Source organism: Ascochyta rabiei, chromosome 4, assembly GCF_004011695.2.
Source record: "Ascochyta rabiei chromosome 4, complete sequence".
Taxonomy (NCBI): Eukaryota; Fungi; Ascomycota; class Dothideomycetes; order Pleosporales; family Didymellaceae; genus Ascochyta; species Ascochyta rabiei.
Genome location: NC_082408.1, coordinates 483,432 through 502,187, shown reverse-complemented (window position 1 = coordinate 502,187; position 18,756 = coordinate 483,432). Strand labels below are relative to the sequence as shown.

The 18,756-nt window shown below is 57.2% G+C and overlaps 6 protein-coding genes across 6 annotated transcripts, besides 15 other annotated features; 3 read left to right on the top strand and 3 right to left on the bottom strand.

Moving 5' to 3' along the window:
• Nucleotides 1-1,302: 1,302 nt before the first annotated feature.
• On the top strand, nt 1,303-2,189 carry EKO05_0002579 (uncharacterized protein; the record flags this gene model as incomplete). The annotated part of the gene is made up of 2 exons (XM_038938113.1): nt 1,303-2,051; nt 2,111-2,189. The coding sequence occupies 2 exons, from the start codon at nt 1,303-1,305 to the stop codon at nt 2,187-2,189; spliced, it is 828 nt and encodes a 275-aa protein (XP_038801178.1).
• Nucleotides 2,190-2,247: 58 nt separating this feature from the next.
• Nucleotides 2,248-2,288: a tandem repeat.
• A 43-nt stretch (nt 2,289-2,331) lies between these two features.
• Nucleotides 2,332-2,364: a tandem repeat.
• Nucleotides 2,365-3,114: 750 nt separating this feature from the next.
• On the bottom strand, nt 3,115-3,993 carry EKO05_0002578 (Cutinase; the record flags this gene model as incomplete). The annotated part of the gene is made up of 3 exons (XM_038937765.1): nt 3,115-3,299; nt 3,416-3,533; nt 3,586-3,993. 3 exons carry the CDS (start codon nt 3,991-3,993, stop codon nt 3,115-3,117), a joined length of 711 nt encoding a protein of 236 aa, XP_038801177.1.
• An 818-nt stretch (nt 3,994-4,811) lies between these two features.
• Nucleotides 4,812-5,774, bottom strand: EKO05_0002577 (uncharacterized protein; the record flags this gene model as incomplete). The annotated part of the gene is made up of 2 exons (XM_038937894.1): nt 4,812-5,379; nt 5,470-5,774. The coding sequence occupies 2 exons, from the start codon at nt 5,772-5,774 to the stop codon at nt 4,812-4,814; spliced, it is 873 nt and encodes a 290-aa protein (XP_038801176.1).
• Nucleotides 5,775-6,285: 511 nt separating this feature from the next.
• Nucleotides 6,286-6,325: a tandem repeat.
• A 71-nt stretch (nt 6,326-6,396) lies between these two features.
• On the top strand, nt 6,397-9,544 carry EKO05_0002576 (tubulin-dependent ATPase kip3; the record flags this gene model as incomplete). Its single annotated transcript, XM_038938130.1, has 4 exons — nt 6,397-6,593; nt 6,661-6,897; nt 6,948-7,182; nt 7,238-9,544. The coding sequence occupies 4 exons, from the start codon at nt 6,397-6,399 to the stop codon at nt 9,542-9,544; spliced, it is 2,976 nt and encodes a 991-aa protein (XP_038801175.1).
• Nucleotides 6,602-6,633: a tandem repeat.
• Nucleotides 9,545-10,041: 497 nt separating the features above from the next.
• Nucleotides 10,042-10,076: a tandem repeat.
• A 184-nt stretch (nt 10,077-10,260) lies between these two features.
• Nucleotides 10,261-10,299: a tandem repeat.
• A 9-nt stretch (nt 10,300-10,308) lies between these two features.
• Nucleotides 10,309-10,396: a tandem repeat.
• A 306-nt stretch (nt 10,397-10,702) lies between these two features.
• Nucleotides 10,703-10,751: a tandem repeat.
• A 5-nt stretch (nt 10,752-10,756) lies between these two features.
• Nucleotides 10,757-10,796: a tandem repeat.
• Nucleotides 10,797-10,914: 118 nt separating this feature from the next.
• Nucleotides 10,915-10,936: a tandem repeat.
• Nucleotides 10,937-11,039: 103 nt separating this feature from the next.
• Nucleotides 11,040-11,064: a tandem repeat.
• A 165-nt stretch (nt 11,065-11,229) lies between these two features.
• EKO05_0002575 (uncharacterized protein) lies at nt 11,230-15,708 on the bottom strand (the record flags this gene model as incomplete). Its single annotated transcript, XM_038937732.2, has 4 exons — nt 11,230-11,303; nt 11,357-11,754; nt 11,828-12,077; nt 12,126-15,708. The coding sequence occupies 4 exons, from the start codon at nt 15,706-15,708 to the stop codon at nt 11,230-11,232; spliced, it is 4,305 nt and encodes a 1,434-aa protein (XP_038801174.2).
• Nucleotides 15,167-15,242: a tandem repeat.
• Nucleotides 15,709-15,879: 171 nt separating the features above from the next.
• Nucleotides 15,880-16,653, top strand: EKO05_0002574 (uncharacterized protein; the record flags this gene model as incomplete). Its single annotated transcript, XM_038945083.1, has 1 exon — nt 15,880-16,653. One exon carries the CDS (start codon nt 15,880-15,882, stop codon nt 16,651-16,653), a length of 774 nt encoding a protein of 257 aa, XP_038801173.1.
• Nucleotides 15,968-16,029: a tandem repeat.
• Nucleotides 16,654-17,376: 723 nt separating the features above from the next.
• Nucleotides 17,377-17,438: a tandem repeat.
• Nucleotides 17,439-17,982: 544 nt separating this feature from the next.
• Nucleotides 17,983-18,041: a tandem repeat.
• Between the last annotated feature and the right edge of the window lie 715 nt (nt 18,042-18,756).

The following is an 18,756-nucleotide window of genomic DNA, read 5'->3' as shown; positions in this document are numbered from 1 at the left end:
CCCGGTGTTTGTGCAGAAAGTGTTCGACGAGTAAACGGGCTTGAGCGGCTCGTGCATCGTACCTACTGACCGTCTTGTCGCGAAGGCCGAGAATCAGCGCCTTCTCACAGCTGCAACCCCCCCTCAATATAAGCACACAGTCTACGCTTCCTTGCCTTTTGCACCCATTTCCCTGGACTGTTAATCATCGCGGCATCATCAGCAGCACACGATCATTGTTTCCGTTGCTACCTGCTCGTACAGGATCGCAAATGGAGCAGAACCCCTCGGTCTGATCCGTTAAGGTGCAAAGATTGCGCAGCTCGAAGCATCCAACGATCATCCTACGCGAGTTATCCCGTTGATGAAGGGATGCAGGTTTCTTCGTTTTCGCAAGAAGTATCTTGGCCGCTATTAGGAATGAGGTCGACGATGGTGCTGCCTCTCGTGGCTTTTCGGCAAGTCTCCGGGCGGGACAATCTTGAAATGCAGCCTCCTAACCGCCAAGCCTTGTCAGCTTCATCCTACGCCGATGCCCCTTTTACCATAGCCGCCGGCGGCAGGGAAAGGTCACAGGTTACCAGCACGAGACGATCTTTACCGTGGTTGTCACGTCTTATCTGTTCCAAGCTTTCTGCTTCGATAACAACATTTCCACAAACGACTGACATGCCTCTTCGAGCCTACAAGACCGCCGCGGCATCGCTTGGCATTGCTTGGGCCTCCGGTGGTCCTCCTAACTCAGGTCGAGATGCTTGTCCGTTGAGCACGCGATAGTGCCGTCATCGAGAATTCTACGACGAACCCCACAGATCGACTGTCTCCCGTCGCCAATCGCTGCTTCGCGTTCCAACGAAAGTAGGATTGTTAGCCGTGAGGAGCTAGCAACTGCCGTTGCCAAGCGCCTACAATATCTCGGGCCCCAACCTTGTTAGGTGAATGGTAGGGGAGGAAATTGGGACCTGCCTTGTGAAGAGAAGCTCGTTAAGTGTAGTTCGCTACTCACACGAAAGCCAATGCGACTACGAGGACCAAGACAGCAAATAGGAGGCGGAAGACCCATGTGCCGACTTCGGGGCGGAAGATCGTTCTATCGACCTTCCTTTCGGTGTAAGCCTCCTTGGGAAGGTCAACGTCCTGGAGTCGTAGGTGAGCTGGAAAGCCTTCGGAGTATCGCGAGGAGCGGTCTGTTTCTTGTTGGCCATCTCTTTCTTCCTGAGCTCAGCGTGAGTACAAGAATGCTCGAACACCCTCCTTGAAACGGTATCGATTCGCAGCTCATCACTCCGACTCCCTCACTCCGAACCACACCCGGCCATCACTATGCAGCTCAAGACCCTCCTCCTCTCCCTGCTCGCTTCTTCGGCGGCAGCCAAGCGTAGCTGCGGTACCCCCAACGCTACCGAGGAGCAGATTCAAATCGCCCAGAACCTCCAGATCCTCGAGTCTGAGGCTGGTTTCGGCGAGACGAGCCTTGCCGCTGCTGCCACGATCAGCATCAAGGTCTACTGGCACGTCACTGCCACCGACAAGACCGTTGCTGGTGGCTACCTTACCCAAGCGGCCCTAGACGGGCAGCTTGATGTGCTAAACACCGCATATGCCCCTCACGGCATCTCGTTCAGCCAGGCTGGTGTAGACTGGACCGTCAACGCCAACTACGCCAACGACAAAGCCGAGCTGGCCATGAAGAAGGCTCTCCGCAAGGGCACATACGCCGACCTGAACGTATACTTCACCCCCGGCACACAGTACCTGGGGTACGCATACTTCCCCCAGGCCGTCACCTCGGGCTCCAACGCCTTCTACCAGGACGGTGTTGTCATCCGCTCTTCCACCGTGCCTGGTGGTTCGGAGACGGACTACAACCTTGGCCACACAGCGACTCACGAGATCGGTCACTGGCTGGGTCTGTACCACACCTTCCAGGGCGGCTGCACTGGCTCTGGCGACTATGTTTCCGACACCCCTGCTGAGGCCTCGGAATCCTACGGCTGCGCAAAGACGCGCGACTCTTGCCCCAGCCAGGCTGGTCTTGACCCCGTCACCAACTTCATGGACTACTCTGATGAGTGAGTATTCCTCTTCTCCACTTCCGATTTGAATGAATCAACGCTGACCATTCCCCTAGCTCTTGCTTCACTGGCTTCACCGCCGGCCAGGAGACTCGCATCTACAGCTACTGGAACTCGTACCGTGCCGGCAAATAAGCGCTCAGTAGCTGCTGTTTGTCGTCGTGGGCCGGGCGCAGAAGTCGAGGCGTTTCCTGTTGCCTCGCATAGCATAGCATAGTATAGCGTAGCGTAGCGAGGTGTCGATTCGAGTCGGAGTCCAGCATCGATCGATCCGAACAAAAAAAAAAAAAAAAAAAAAAAAAAAAAAAAAGAACACCCCTCTCACCAGCTTGAACCTGCCCTTCACAAATCAGCACATGCTAATAAAGCCATCCAAACCCAGCAGCTCTATCCCACTTACCACACAAGAAATAATACCAAACGTTCACTTACCCCTGAATTCCCGGACACAGAGATATATGTACACACGCCCATCCTCCCTGCAGCGGATACCCTGCTGTCCCCCTTCCAGCCCAACACACTCCAATCCACTCTCCTGCGTAGCCGAGCCTTTCCCGCACACGTACATATACTAGGTACCGCAGATCCCGCGGGCGACAACGCACACCGGCGACACCCCTCTTTCTGTGGTTTTACGCTCGGCTCTCTTGGCGCCAGGGCAGATGTGCGCTGCTTGAGGGTTGTCTGCCGTACTGTGTTTTCGCAGCTCTTTGTGGCGCTTGGCGCTGGGCGGGGGTGGGGGGTTGCTGATGGACATGCATGCACGGGGCCTGCGAGTGGTGGTGGTTGGTGCTTGACGAGAGATGTGATACGTTTCTTTGGGGGGGGGTTGAGTGCTGTTGAGATAGGGAATATGGGCGGGTTGTGTTTGTGGTGTATGGGGAAGATGACCACTATTTTTTAAGATCTTACGTCTTTGAGAGCGGGTGCCCGTTGTTGCATGTAGACACATGTATAAGGTCCCTGTCAAAAGCATAGACGTGCATTTCACTCATCTCGTAGCTAACCATTCTAACGCTCTCGCACTGTTGGCGCCACTGCTGGCATACAAGCCATCCATTTACGCGACCTTTCCGGCGACAAACGTCGCTGCGGTGCCTGCGTCGTTCTGGTAGTTCAGGTGGGCGGCGGTGATGCTGGTGCCGCCCTCGCAGATGTCGTCGCCAGTGTGGCAGATGGTGCGGATCTTGGAGGCGGCGATGGAGCCGAAAGACTGGCCGCGCTTGGGGTCACCGAACACGACGACTGTGGACCGTTAGTAATCACTCCACAGGTTGACAGTAATGGATCTTTAGGAAACATGACGAGGAAGATGGGGTTGAGCAGGGGAAATGCGGGCAAAGAGAGAGAGAGAAACGTACCAGCGGCGACGCGAGCAGCGTTGGTGGCAGAAGTGCGGGCGGCGGCGTTGTGCACGAGCTGCGCACCCTGACTGTAACCAGCAAGGACGATTTTAGTGGAAGGACACCTGGTTGCGGTCTGTGACGGCATCAGCACTTACTTTCCTCACGAAGCTTTTTGGTGAACTTACAGTGCTGATCAAGTTGGTCATCGTTGTGCTTCCAGCCGCATCTCCACCCTGCAAGAATCCGGACACACTCGCCGGGTACGTGACACCTTGTATGGCCAGACGGCTTGTGCCGCCCACCTTACTGGCGATCTGGTTGAAGAACAAGGGGCCAACGGCTGCGGCGTCTCCCACGTTGCCCTGTTGGGAAGTACCACGCGCGTAGATCACGCTAATGGCTCGGCAAGCGGTGCCATCAGTGAGCTGGTTGTAGCTGCTGCTGGAGTATTGGCGTTTGGTGAGGGCATGGTCCTCGAAGGATAGGTCGCTGGTGAGCAGCTCTGCGATGGGGAAAGCTTCGGGATCTGCGGCAGGAGCAGGAGCTGCGAGCACGCTGGAGATGATAGCGAGGGAAAGAAGTGTGAGCTTCATCTTGAACTGTCTGGTCTGTAGCGAAGGAGGTGCGTGCGTGAATGAATGAGCGAGGATCCGGGAGGAGGCGCTGGAATTGCGGCTCTGGAGTGCGAACCACTGATAGTCGTCGAGGGTTATATATTATTGCTTGTCGTGCAAATTTTCCATCTCTTCTCTTGCCCTCGTTGTAAGACCAACCGATGGCCCGAGCAGCATTGCTCGCTTCATGTCCGCAGAGATGTGGAGCCTCTCTCCTGCCACATCTGCTACTAACCCCGATGTCGAGGACCTTGGTCATCATAGGCACCTCCTAAAGCGAGTAGAATGGGCGATATTGCTTGCGGTCAAGGGCCGCCGCGCCAATTTGGGCCCGACTCTGGTCGAAACTTGTGCTTTTCTAGACTGGCCATCTGACCTGGCGCATTGATCGCAATCTCGAGCACCTACAGTTCTGGGTCTTCCCCGGCTTCTGCGTGTTGACCTTCTCGACAGGGTTAGTCCACCCGTCTGACTGCCGTGAGCACGAGCAGATCGACGTTGACCCAAACCGGAAGGAGCATCGAGCCTGGCAATGCGCATCTCATCTGGGCATAACAGGCGACACTACCCCGCGTTTGTTCAAGGCTGATGGATTTTGCATTTGGGGTGGGAGCTAAGTATGTAGATGGAAGGAATTCTGGCGGGAAACAGGTCGTGGCGAAGCCCACCGGTACGTGTTGCTTACTAAGCATATGAAGGAAATGACTGAGTACTGCATCAAAGATGGGTGGAGCTTCGGGATGATTGTCGTACGGATCAATTCGTGAAGCCCATCACTATCGTGGAGACTGTCTGTGTTAATTCCAAAAGCACACGATACGCGCTTCAATGCTCTCTCGCGGCGGCTCCTGATCACTGCCTGGCAATCGAAATGCCGTGTGCGGACATCGCCAGCCTGGCTTGCTTTGCTCAGTATCAAATCCCTTGAATATGAGCATCTCATCAGGCTTCATCGCAGACATGTAGTACCATTGGTGCTGTTGCTCTTCTCTGGCATGGCTCATCACATAGTTGCCCGACTTGATGCCGCTCCTGAACTCCCTGAGTCGTAGCTGGTAGTCTGAGCTTGGGACGGTTGTTGCATCGCAGACAGCTAGAGGGTCTCTGAAAACGATCTTGAGGGGGCGCCAGGCACCGAGGTAAGCGTAGCGTGAGCTTGTAGCGTATAGGGAGGCAACGTGTGATGGCAAATTGAGTTCGTGCTCTGTGCCTTGGAGGAAATCAGGGTCACCGCAATAATCGACATGAGGGTGACCGGCAGGTATGTCCTGCCATCGACCATGTGAGTCGAGTATTCCCTTGTCAGAGGGTGATGAGTGTGCTCGAACGACGTGATTGAACACGAAAGCGGTAGACGCGCCGGTCCTACAAACGTCAGCAGGCCCTCAGCGCTTGCAGTAACCTCCACTCTAGTGCTGCGTGTGCTGCGTGTGCTGCGTGTCGAGTACAGCTTACAAGCTCTTTGCAAGATGCTCCAACTCGGGGTAGTACTCGCGGCGGATGGTCTCTTCGGTACTCAAGCTGTCCACTCTTTGCCTGGGCGTGAGCCTAAGAAACTTGAAGCCGTTGGTTTCCAGGTTGTGGTCTTGAATAGTCGAGCGAAGATCCCGAATGGTCATAGCCCGTGTGTGGTCGTCGCCAACACCCAGGTACCGTTTCTTCCACGCAGACGTGGGTATTGGGGTGCCCAGAGACGGGAAGTAGTTGATGTCAGCAATAACATCGCCTTTGCCATCACGGTCCACAATGTCGGCTGTCATACTGGTTCCTGCTGAATGGAGGTGTTAAAGGTGTTTGAGCATGGAGCCAACCTAGGCTCGTGGAGCCCCATGTTGGTGGGGTCAGCGGATCCGCTGCGTGCGCCCAGGGAACGAGGGGTCAGCCTCGTGCAGTTTACCTTAGCAAATCAGCTTGAAGAATCGTACACAAATGCATCGCCCATGACGTCGTCGGTGCTACGCACATGTTGGAGTTATCTCGGCAAATCCATTGCAGCTGCCCGAGCGTCAAGACAACTCATCTGCGCATGAAGCAGACGAACATGGGCCGAGCCGCTCACGAGACTCCACGTCTACAGGGCAGCATGGGGGTGCTGGGGGGTGCTGGTGAAGGGGATGGGATGGGCGACACGTCGGTGGAGTGGGGCGCGGCAGGTGGAGCATCACGTGCAGCGTCAGGGTCGGGCGCGGCTGCGGTGTTGGCATGGCAACGGGGTGGTTTTTGGTGCATCAACGCAGTCGGCACACCGTCACAAGCACAACATTTCGCACGCACGCCCACGCCCACGCCCACGCCCACGCTCACGCCCACGGCCGCCGCATCCACTCTGAGGGGTAGTCGCGCTGCATCTTTCTGGACGACCAACCCATCTCGAGCCCCACCATGGCGAGCGCCGGCGCATCGTCTATCTCGGTCACGGTGCGCGTGCGCCCCTTCACCATCCGCGAAGCTGCACAGCTCACCAAGACGGACGACTCGACGCTATTCCTCGGAGATGGCTCGCTCGCTGCTGCGCCCACGCCGCGCCTGAGCTCCAAGGGCATACGGCCCGTCATCAAGGTGCTCGACGAGCGATGCCTGTACGCCGCCTGCACCAACACCAGCACCTGCACCTGCACCACAGACCCACGGCTAACACACGTGCAGCATCTTCGACCCGCCAGAGGACAACCCTGTGCACAGAGTCGGCCGCTCTTATGCGCCCCAGGGCAAGCGCGTCAAGGACCAGACATTCGCTTTCGACCGCGTCTTCGACGACACCACGTCCCAGGCCGACATCTACGAGTCGACCGCCAAGCCCCTGCTCGACAACGTCCTGGACGGTTACAATGCAACCGTCTTTGCATACGGTGCTACGGGCTGTGGAAAGACACATACCATCACGTGGGTACTGCGACGCTGCAAATCGTACATAGCCGCTGACTGCCACGCAGGGGAACATCGAGCGACCCGGGCATCATCTTCCTCACAATGCAGGAACTCTTCGAGAAGATCAACGAGCGCCAGGGCGAGAAGGTCACAGAGGTCACACTGTCCTACCTGGAGATCTACAACGAGACCATCCGCGATCTGCTCGTCGAGGGCGGCAGCAAGACATCGTTGATGCTGCGAGAAGACTCCAACCAAGCCGTCTCCGTCGCCGGGCTCTCCAGCCATCGCCCCTCAGATGTAAGGAGCTGGCAACCCGCACAATGCACATGATTCCATATCTCACACCCAACAGGTCAACGAGGTCATGGAAATGATTGTCCGCGGCAACGACCTCCGCACAATGTCCCCCACCGAAGCCAACGCAACCTCCTCTCGATCGCACGCCGTCCTGCAGATCAACGTCTCATCGAAAGACCGAAACGCTTCGGTGAACGAACCACACACCATGGCTACCCTCAGCATCATCGATCTGGCGGGCAGCGAGCGCGCGAGCGCAACCAAGAACAGAGGTGCCCGTCTAACCGAAGGCGCAAACATCAACAAGTCACTGCTGGCACTGGGAAGCTGCATCAATGCTCTCTGCGACGCGCGGAAACACAACCACATCCCTTACCGAAACTCAAAGCTCACACGACTACTGAAGTTCTCGCTAGGTGGAAACTGCAAAACTGTCATGATTGTCTGCGTCAGCCCATCCAGCGTCCACTTTGACGAGACCCAAAACACCCTGCGATACGCCAACCGCGCGAAAAACATCCAGACCAAAGTCACCAAGAATGTTTTCAACGTAAATCGCCACGTGAAGGACTACCTCAAGAAGATTGACGAGCAGAGGGCGCTGATTGACGAATTGATGAAGAAGCAAAAAGACTCTGACGGCGCATCCCTGGCCAAGTTCCAGAAGCAAAACGAGAAGAAGGAGGGCGTCATGAGAGATGCGTTTATACGGCTGAGGCAGGCCTACTCCGACTCCGAGACCGATCGCCGGGACAGGCTGAATACCATGAGGACGTTGAAGTATACCGAGAAGCGCATCTCCCTCGTCTCTGCATGGGTGGCAGCTTTCGACACGGTCAACGAGATGCGCGAGAACGAAGAGATGCCCTCGCAAGTTGTCGCAATGAGAGACACAGCAATCGGCATCTCTGCAGAACTCGAGCAATCGAGACAACATCACCACAGACGACTCGAGCGGTCGACATGGGCATCAAAAATCGACACTGCCCTCAGCTTCGGACTGAGGCAACTCACCGAGCTTGACGGAACCGCCGACGGGCCTGATGCGGCAAACTTGAGCAGGGAATACCAGATTCTGAAGTCCAACGCAGAGCGAGAAGTATTGAGTGTGTTGTTGGAGCAAGAGAGAGGTGGTGACGCAGCAACCGTGCAGGTTCTGGTCCAAGCGCATATCGAGACGGTGGCCATCTTGGGCCAGATCACACAGATGGACGAAGCCCAAGCAGTGGAAACCGCCAGAAAGCTTCTCACCAAGATCATGAACGCGTGCACCAGCGCCACAGCCCAGGTCATCCGCCCCGATGGCGGTCTACCTGTTACAGAGTTCTTCGCGCCCAGTCACAGAGGCACACCAAAACGGCGGAAACCAGTGAATGTCATGGAACCTTCTCCTGTGAAATCGATTCCCATGCCATCCTTCGCAGACGCACCGCACCTGACCTCATCACCTATGAAAGCTTCACCACGACGCAAGAAGATGGTTGCCGTCAAGAAGGGCGTTCAGTTCTCGCCAGTCAAGAAGAGGCCAACGTCGCCCTCCAAGGCCAAGCGAGGTGTTCGATGGCGCGATGACAACGAGAACGGTACTCTGGCAGACTTCAAGACGCCAGAGCACGTCGAATCGACACCAACAAGCTCTTCAGTTGAGATGCCCCCTCCGACATTCTCAGCCTACGTTCCTGAGCCAGTAGTCAAGGAGCCCGGCTCATCCCCCATCCCCGCACCACCCACAACCTCCATGGACATGAAGCCTCGCTCTGGCTCCAGCCGCTTCGCAGCCGGTTTCCTCACGAAGAAGTCTGATGGATCACCCATGCCCGTCAGGAGCGCCTATGGCTCAGACTCCGATACCTCTCCTCTCCGTGAGATCGGCACCAACACCGTCAGATCTTCCGCACTCAGTAACGTTGAGCTCACGTCAGAGGTGTCGACCTCTGCAAACGACAGCGGCAACAACTCTGCCGCTGAAGACGATCACTGGTCCGTCGACCGCTCCGAGGCAAACCAGATCCGCACAGCCATCAAGCGTCGCTCTTCTACGACCAAAGCTGTGCCGATGGGTAGAACGCATCGCCAGCGCAGTCCCAGCAACACATCGTCCAGCCCGCCCAACGAAAATAGCATCTCGGCCGGCGCAGCACGCCGCATGGTCAAGAATAACCACGAGGGCGAGTGGAAACCCAGCGTTCTGAGCCCTCGGTCTGCACCTATAGTGAAGGGTGCTGCACGGCGGACAACCGTGGCATCGTCAGGAGAGGAGCGCCCTGGGTCCGGCACACTGAACCGCGCACCCATACGAGTTGTCAGCAACTCGTCAGTGAGAGGCAGTCTCGCACCAGGAGCTAAGGGTGTCTGGCGCTGAAGTTCTTTCTCTGGCTCTTTCACGTGCTAACGACCATGTAGAGAAGTGGACCTTTTGATCTTTCTTCTTGCTTTCCCTCCTGTTTTTCTTTTGGCATACGGATCGGGTCGATCACGCATCTCAACGGCTCGTCACAGGCATCATCGCGGCGTTGTCGGTCTCCTCTCGAAAAACTTGACAAACACATTCCTCCATTTCAAATCATTATTGGATTACACAGCTGGCTCGGGGGCTGGGATCGAAGAAGGCGTTTTTCCTGCCCATGGCACACACCTTCTGTTGGCGTTTTCGCATCTGCTTTCTTTTCCGTTCGGTTCGCGTCGTCAGCTTGAGCACATACTCGACCACTACTGCATTCTCCCACTCGCTCGGTTTCGGAGATGCCACATGTACCATAATATACGTTTATCCTCACGACGTCAATGCCAGAACGCTTCTTTGAAAACACGCAATAACCCCTCCTATCAGCAGCGTGCTCTTTCTCATGCGCTCTGCAATTTTTTAATTTTTTTTTTTTTTTTTTTTTTTTTTTGAAGCTGTGATTCAGTGTCGAGCCCATTCCATTCTGTGCGGAAACTAGAACACACAGCACAGAAGGAAAGATCCCACTCCCTTCGTCGTCGTAGGCAGGCCGCTGCGGGGTTGAAATAGGGATTCAGAGGTTGTTGTGTTGTGTTGTATCAGACCGAGCATTCGACCAGACTCTGAATAAGAAATCGCACTTGCACTCGCACTTGCACTCGCACTCGGACTCGGACTTGCAAACAGAACAGGACAGGACAGGACAGGACAGGACAGGACAGGACAGGACAGGACAGGACAGGACAGGACAGGACAGGACAGGACAGGACAATCTCGCAGAACTAAGGGCATGTACTTCTACCCTGCCTGTTCTACCGAGATGCAGAATAGCGTGTCCGCGGAGGGACAATTCGACAGGCCATCTCAGCTGGACAGAGGGAGGATCAGAGCAGAGTGTAAACCAAGACGCAGATAACGAGCAGCGGAGGCAAAAGAAGACGAGAGAGAGTGAGAAAGATAAGATTGTGCATCTTCTCCACGCTTGGCACGGTGCTCACTTGGGAACGTGGCGGTGCGCTTCTTGAACACTCCGGATCCCAAAGCTATCCGTTTATGGATGCTTGGGTCATGCTGTACATGCTATGCTATGCTATGCTATGCTATGCTATGCTATGCTATGCTATGCAACGTAATCCAACGCGACGCAACGCAATGCAGTGCAATGCAATGCGACCTTGCTGTCGACGGGAAAGAAGCCAGTCTGTTCCTTGGTTCGGCTTCGGAAGAAGGATATGCCCATCACCTGTTTAGACGGCTAACTAGACTGGCAGGTGTGGCTTGAGAAGGGGAAAAAAAAGAAAAAAAAAAAAAGTAAACGCCATAACGCCAATGAGTTGTGGTATCGTGCGAGCTTCCGATAACGAGGAAGGATCGCGAATCCAGACGATGCTTGTGTGCGAATGAGATGGAAACCAAAAAAAAAAAAAAAAAAAAAAAAATGTGAATATGGGAAGCAACAGTCGACAGCCGTGGCTCTTGCCCGTGTCGAAAAAAAAGGCGGTGAGAAGTGAACAACAGCAGGCCGACCGATTCAGTGGTTTCGAGCTTGTACCGTTGGTGAGGTTGGTTTTGGGCAAGTAGCTCCTGGATTCGTGTACGTTGGCCTATATCTTGCGGCGAACGGTGAATTTACGCTCCATGGTGGCCGCAGGCAGCACATCGGCGAAGAGGTCTCGTGCTGCACCGACGTTAGCATTGCGATTCTAGAGAAGACAAGGGAATGAAGCTTACCCTCTGCAGAATCGAACATGATCAGGATGTCATCGTGCTCGCCGGGATACTCAATCTCGTCGAGACACACAAATCTCCTCTTCACGCCCACCCAGCCTGTCAGCCTGCCCTCGGCCTTTTGCATCTTGCCTTCACCACGCCTTTGATCGACAGGCAAAGCAAACTTGGCATCCACCAGCTTGACTCCGAACTTGCCACCGCTGTCTTTCGTTTCAAATGTGTCCATGGACGAAAGGCGGAAGTTCATGGCGTCGGCGTGCGAGAAGTCCTCGAAGAAGGCAAGGAGTTGGACTAGGCCGTCCTGCTCCACGATTTGCAGACGGATTGTGTTGGCTGTCCATTGCTTGTAGATGGGGACCACCATGCGGCGGCGGGATATGGAAAACGTGCTTGCGATGCTGGATGACGTTAGCAAGTCGAACAAGACACGTACAGTACAGCCTTGTGATAAGGATGAAAAGTGATACATACCCATCAAACTTGACATCGAAGCCGGTGACTGCGAGTTGGAAAGCGTGCAGGTCTTTGAACGAATTGAATGCTAAACGCCGGATCGTGGATGCGTTGGTGAGCGTGCGGAGCAGTTCAGCTAGTGCTTCGGGGATGCCCTTTTCGGTGCGACTGCTGTCGACTGCTACGGCCATGTCCTGCTGAGGGTTACGGAGGAGCGTAAGGACTGCAGCACCATCGGTAGGGAGGCGGACCAGGATCTCGCCAGGACCTGGTTTTTGTCAGTGACGTCTGCAAGATGAACGCAAAGAAGACGTACCCAAATTCATACGATCCGAGATGATACCAGCGCTGTGTCTACACACGATTCTCAGGCTCTCGCTCATGACAGTCGGCGCGGCTTCCAACCCCGCAGCCTCGGGGTCTTGGTTCACCGTCTTCGCTTCCTGCCACTGCAACATCTCGAGCACACGGCTGCCAGCTGCGCTGAACGCGTCTGCTTGGTCGGCGCTCTCGATGCTGAAACCTTTCAGGGGCACTTGAGCGAACGTCATCTCGCCCGGCGCAATGTTCATGGAGGTGAAAGTGCCGAAGAGGTGGTTGCGATCGTTTGCATCTTGGAAAACGAGATGCACCGTGCACACTCTAGGTCGCTGCTCTGCTACTCCTTCGCGGAAGTGCAACCTCATGGCGGGCGACTGATCGTTCTCCGTAACGTACTCAAAGTTCATCGGCTCTTGCTTCGTGCCGAGTTCGTGCTCGACGAAGCTGAGTTGCTTGTTCTTCTGCGCGGTAACGAGAACCAGCCTGTAGCCTCGATGCAGCTTTCGCTTCCCCGTGCCCTCGCTGCTGCGTTCGAACTTCTCAAAGACCATGAGCTTGCAGCCATGGACACGCTCTTGCGGGAAGGCTGCCGGGTTCGCCGGGTCTTTGTAACCTGCTTCTCGCAGGTAGAGCTTGCAAGAGAAGCGTTCATTGACCCGTTCCCTCATGCTCGATTCAACGCGATTGGTGTGGTCTACAATGGCCCACAGATTGCGCCAATCCCCTTCATTCAGTTCGAGATTGAGGACAAATCCGTGGTGTAGCTGGAGGCTGAGCTGACGCGACTGCTTCCTCCAGCTGATGTCCTTCCAAGTTGGGCCCGTGGCGGGGTTTGTCCCGACGATGAGGTTGATGTCTTCGTTCTGACTGCAGACAGCAAGCCTGGTCGAATACTCCTCTTTGGAGCGGAGTACGGTGATGGCGACAGACATGACGACACGGTCGGTGTTGGGATCATCAGTCGACATGGTGGCTTTGGCAAACATTCTGAAGAAGCAGAACTCGTGCTTCGTATCGGTCAGAGGAAGATGCTGTGACAGGCTTGGCTGCTGCGACTGTGCACCGTTCTTCGTATGTTTGTACTTGATGCCAGAGAGTACGCTCGCAGCATCAGGGGCGAACTTGGGGTACTCTTCCCATATCGACTGGTCCTGGCCTTGAATGAGAGCCTGGGTGGGAGGCATGCTCTGGTGCTTCTTCATCGATCCAGTCAGTAGCTTCATGTAGTGGAAGATGGCGTTCTTGATCTCGAAAGCCTCTGTAGCGGCAGCATCGCCGGCTTGTCTAGCCGCGTCAGCTCGGGCCTCCTCTGGCTGGTTGGCGTACTGGCGTAAGCCGGGGTGTTCGGGCAAGACCTCAGCACAGATCCACCACGCTTTGGCCAGATCGACATGTGGCTGGGTAAGGCGCTCCTGTTGCGGCTCTGCAGTCTTCGGCCGACTCCTGATGAGATTCTCCATGCCAGCACGACCCTTCAAGAACCACCATGTCGCAACGCGGGCCCACTGTGTGGGTGAGCGATCGTACATTGCGCCACCGAGCTGTGCAGTCAACTGGAAAATGCCTCTCATGTGTATGACGCGCTCAGCAAAATCCTTGAACGCAGCATCACCAAGCATCCTCGTGTCTGATCGCGCGAGAGAGCCCCCTAGCCTCATACTGATATCCTGCCTGGGCCGTATGGTGAAGGCTGGCTCTGCGGGGTGCGAGACGGAGCCTTGTGATCCGTATGGCTGCGAGAAAGAGCTCTGCGACTGCAAAACAGGACCTTGCGAGTGCGCAAGAGAATTCGGGGGCTGCGAGATAGCGCCCTGTGTCCGAGGCTGTGGCGGCTGTGCAGGCGCGGACGCGGGCGCTTTGGGGGCCTGCAAAGCTTGTGGTGTGTCTAGGTGAAGCTCGTCTGCAGCAGAGGAAAGCGGCTTTGCTGAGAAAGGCGTCTTCTCCGTGGTGGACGGTGTTGGTTGGGCAGACGAGGCGGTTGTAGCTGAAAAGGCTTCTGATCTTCCAGGCGACGATTGGGCATCGGAGGGCTGGCTTTGATCTGTGGAGACTGAGCGCGACGGGTGATGGGCATCCGAATCCAGCGGGAAGGTAGCTGGGGGCATTGGTCTGCGTGCTGGCGATGGCCCACGTGCTCTTGAGCGGTAGGGGTCTTCTGCATCCAACCCTCGCGGTGGTGACGGTTGGTTCTGTTGGGAGGGTTGGTTTTGGTGTGGTGAGTGGTGTGTTGGCTGCACTGGCGGTGCTGATGGCGGTGTTCTGCCTCCCATGTATGCATTGTAGGCCGACGGGGGCGTTCCGACATGGAGTGGATCTGACTGTAAAGAGCTGGCATCTGAATCGCGTTTCTTCTCCGTGGCACGCTGTTGTGCCTCGTGCAGCGCCCGTCCTTCCTCGGCCCTCATTCTGTTCTTCACTTTTGCGGCGAAGGAGTCTGGCTCAGTCGGCTCACTCTGCAGGAAGCGTTCTACTAGCAGAGCCCTCGATTCCAGTGGAGATTCCTCTTCTTGCTCAACAAAACGCATCTCTGGCAGCCGCGGCATCTGCGGGGGTGACGGGGCGTGGTCCAGCGAGGAGTTGTCTGAATCGTCGACTATGTCGGTGAAACCTGTCTGCGTCCGCCTGAGTGGATTTGGCCTGAAGTCGCCGTCGTCCTCTTCCTGCGTGGATGGCAGCACAGGTGCCTTTCTCTCCACAATGGGCGAAACGTTGTCCGAGTCCTGTGAATAGGCAGAGTAGGCAGAGTAGGCAGACTCCTTGCTGGGTCGCCGCGCTGCGGGCGGCTCGATCTGCACAAGGTCGAAGCCCGTGGGTGCCCTCGAGAGGACCTTGGGGCGCTCGCCGAGACCCATTGGGCCCATGCGCTGCGGGAGCGGGGGCGGGGGGTTCGCATACGTGTTGATGTTGCCCATCTCGAGCTTTTTCTGCAGCGGCGGCGACATCTCGGCCTGGTTGGTGAGGGTGCGTGTGAAGCTGTTTCGCGGAGGCGCGGTCTGCGAGGTCTGCGAGTCGGAGCGCGCCATGCCGTTGAAGTGGGGGGTCCGGGCTGCGAGGTTGGCGTCGTCCTGGACGGTGTGGGGGCGCGGGGGGTCAGCGTCGGGGTCGGGGTCGGCGAGGCTGGTGGCGTTTTTGCGGCGCGAGACGTCGAGCGAGGGCTCCTCGCACTCGTCGCCGCCATGGCCGATGACGTCTGGCGGTGAGCGGGAGAAGGTGACGGTCAGGCCGCGCTTGCGAGTGCCGGTGCGCAAGCCGCCAGGGCCAGGGCTCTTGCCGCGCGCTGCAGCGCTGCTCAGTATGTCGTGGGCGGTGGGCCAGCGCTGGGCGCGGGCGACGTCGATGCGGGGTTTGGCAGCGAAGAAGGCGGCGGCGGCCTGCTGCTGGGCCGTGGCGCGCTCGGTCGAGGGCTTCAGGAAGTCGTTGACGTCGTCGTCGAGCGTGAAGGGGTCGGCGCGCCTAGTCTTGGGCTGGTCGTCGGGGGCAGCGTCGTCCTTGGCAAAGTACTTTGTCCGCCAGCGGTTGCCCTTGGTCAGCAGCTTGTTGCCGGCCTCTCGGGCGTCGTCGAGGCGTGCGTCGACCATCATGCCCCTGATCGCTCAGCGACGGTGGCGGGGACTCTGGGGGCGCGGTGCGGGTGCTCGCGTGCCTGGCCTGGGGTCGAGTCGGGCGTCAGGGTCGAGGCGGTCGTTGGCCGTCGTCTGCGGGCAGGCAATTGGCTGCGGCGCTAGGGAAGGGAACGTGTTCACCCAACCATGCAACGGGGGCTTGCCACTCCAGCGCGGTGTATGGACGTCTGGACGGTGCCCGCGGGTGCAGGAGGCGTGCAGACGGTCGGCCTAGGGCAGCGGGCAGCAGGCAGCGGGCAGCAGGCAGCGGGCAGCAGGAAGCAGGAAGCAGAGCAGAAGAAAGAGCACGCGGAGCCGCGCAGGAACCGGTGCTCTCTTAGCTGCGGTGCGGCCTTTGGGTGCTGCAGCGGAGGGAATTGCGAGGGCACGGCTAGCGTCGTTTGGCCTGCCTATCGTTATGGAGCTTGCCGCCGTGGGAAATTCAGCAGAGCAGAGCGGGGCAGGGTAGGGCAGGACAGGGCAGGGCAGGGCGGAACAGAGCAGAGCAGAGCAGGGCAGAACAGAGCAGAGCAGGGCAGAACCGAACAGAGCAGGGCAGGGCAGAACAGAGCAGAGCAGGGCAGAACCGAACAGAGCAGAGCAGGTCAGGGCAGGGCAGAACAGAGCAGAGCAGGGCAGAACAGAGCAGAGCAGGGCAGAACCGAACAGAGCAGAGCAGGTCAGGGCAGGGCAGAACAGAGCAGAGCAGGGCAGAACCGAACAGAGCAGGGCAGGGCAGAACAGAGCAGAGCAGAACCGAGCAGAACAGAGCAGGGCAGAACAGAGCAGAGCAGGGCAGAACCGAACAGAGCAGAGCAGGTCAGGGCAGGGCAGAACAGAGCAGAGCAGGGCAGAACAGAGCAGAGCAGAACCGAGCAGAACAGAGAGCGCGGCCTCACACGTGCAATGGCTTCAAGATGATACACGTCAATACACGTCAAGGGAGGAGACGCAGGTGTCAAGCTGGCTGGCCGTCTCGTCTTTCCAGCAACAACAAGCCCACAAGTCTTCGTACTGCCACTCTGGCACACGAGCCCGAGTCTGTGCACCGTCACTCTGATGCGCCCACGGCCGTCTATGAACACGCTTTGCACACTGCGTCGCCGTGCATTGAACTCTCCGGCACCTTGGAGCTGTCCGGACACGCAGCGCGATGCTCCTGCTGCCACTATTAATACTCGGGCCTGATTAAAGGGTCTTGTCCCCCCCGCAATCCCTTAGTGGGGGCCTACAACGGGCCTTTCTGCCACCGATCATGGGTAGCCGCGCCGACAGGCAGGCAGGGGTTGCCAGACGTCGCAGTGCACGGCTGGACGTTTCTGCCTTGACGCTGCTGTCGTCTCGGACGCTTGGCCGTCGAGATGTCGGCGTGCATGACACACCGATCCAGAGCGCTGCTGTCGTCTCCTGGACAGAGACCTGGTCTGGTGCCTGGCAAGGTAGACCACAAAAGACGCGCATCCCAAAACGAGCCAGCGCCCGCGCCTTATCGCTCCACACGGGTGCACGGGCCTCTCAGCAGGCTGGAGAGCACTCCAGCCGCCTAGCCCTCTTGAGCATGGCCGGCCTGGCTGCCTGGCTGCAGCTTGCCTTTGCTTTGCGTCTTGCTGTCCACACGCCCATCTCTCTGGCCTTGCTCTGCTCGTGCCTGTGCCTGTGCCTGGTGCCTGGTGCCTGGTGCCTGGTGCCTGGTGCCTGGTGCCTGGCAGACAGACGTCTTGTGAGAGCATGACCGTGTGACGGTGGGACGGCAGAGCGCTCGTCCACTCGTCTCAAGGGGAGATCTGCGGTCAGGCGTGTTTCGAGTTACGATACACAAGAGAGTCTGACCGAACAGGGCTGCTTACCTCATGACGCTAGCGTTGCGATCATTGCTGTGTACTACGACGCTCGACGTGTCTCTACAGCAGCGTGGAGAATCTCGGTCGCTCACAGAGTCAATGTAGGGTACTCACAAAGCTCCTGCATCTGCACAAGCAATGTAGGGTACTCACGAAGCTGGTAGCCTCCTGCGTCTGCACAAGCAATGTAGGGTACTCATGAAGCTGGTAGCCTCCTGCGTCTGCACAAAGCAAACATATCCGAATTCCCAAGCGCGCATTCTCCCACTGCGTCGTCCCAGTGATGCACGCTCGAGCGTCGCCCTCTACAGGACACGCAAAGTGACATCTTCCCACGACACGACCAAGGCATGCGGCGCTTTGGAAAGAATGTAGATCGCGCGCTTCGGGCGCCTTCCGGCATGTGCGTCTTGGACTTGGACTTGGACTTGGACTTGGACTTGGACTTGGTCTTGGAATTGGACTTGGGATCGGCCCATGTCCAAGCCTTCCGCTGCTCCCAATCACCGCCTGACGTCGTGGCGCAGAGAGGCTCGTTGGCACCGGAGAGATGGGGATGCCTGTCGCCCGCTACCAAGCAGGCAAAGCATCAAATAGTAGTACATCAAGACATGAAAATGAGTAGTATCAAGATGTGTCAATAAGTAGTAACAAGACGTGTTAAATAAGTAGTACAAGATGTGTTAAATAAGTAGTAACCAGACGTGTCAAATAAGTAGGTAGTATCAAGATGTGAAAATAAGTAGTATCAAGACGTGTCAATAAATAGTACGTCAAGACATGGCAAGAGCCGTTCCCATGGGCGCATGCAGGTGGGTGGAAACAGGTATCCAACGACACACGAACAAGGCAACACATGATTACCAGTGGATGCGTGCTCGTCACACGGAGGCTGCATAACGGCTGCACGTCCAGGAAGAGGGGCCTGGTGGAGGAGGCATTCAGCGGCACGGGCCCACTGCTGTCTGGCACGGACGACTCACCAACTCACGCTCCAGCACTGCGACAGCCTTCCCGCAGCGCTGTTTGGCAGAGAGGTGTGCGCTGTGGTGCTGGCCCTGGACAGTGCCATGGCGGGCGCATCAGCCGTGTTCTCTCCTGGACGCTGCAGCTGCACCATGGTGACCATGCATGCGCGCAAGAGGGAGCTGGGTCGCGGCGCCACCATGTGCGCCGAAGCCAA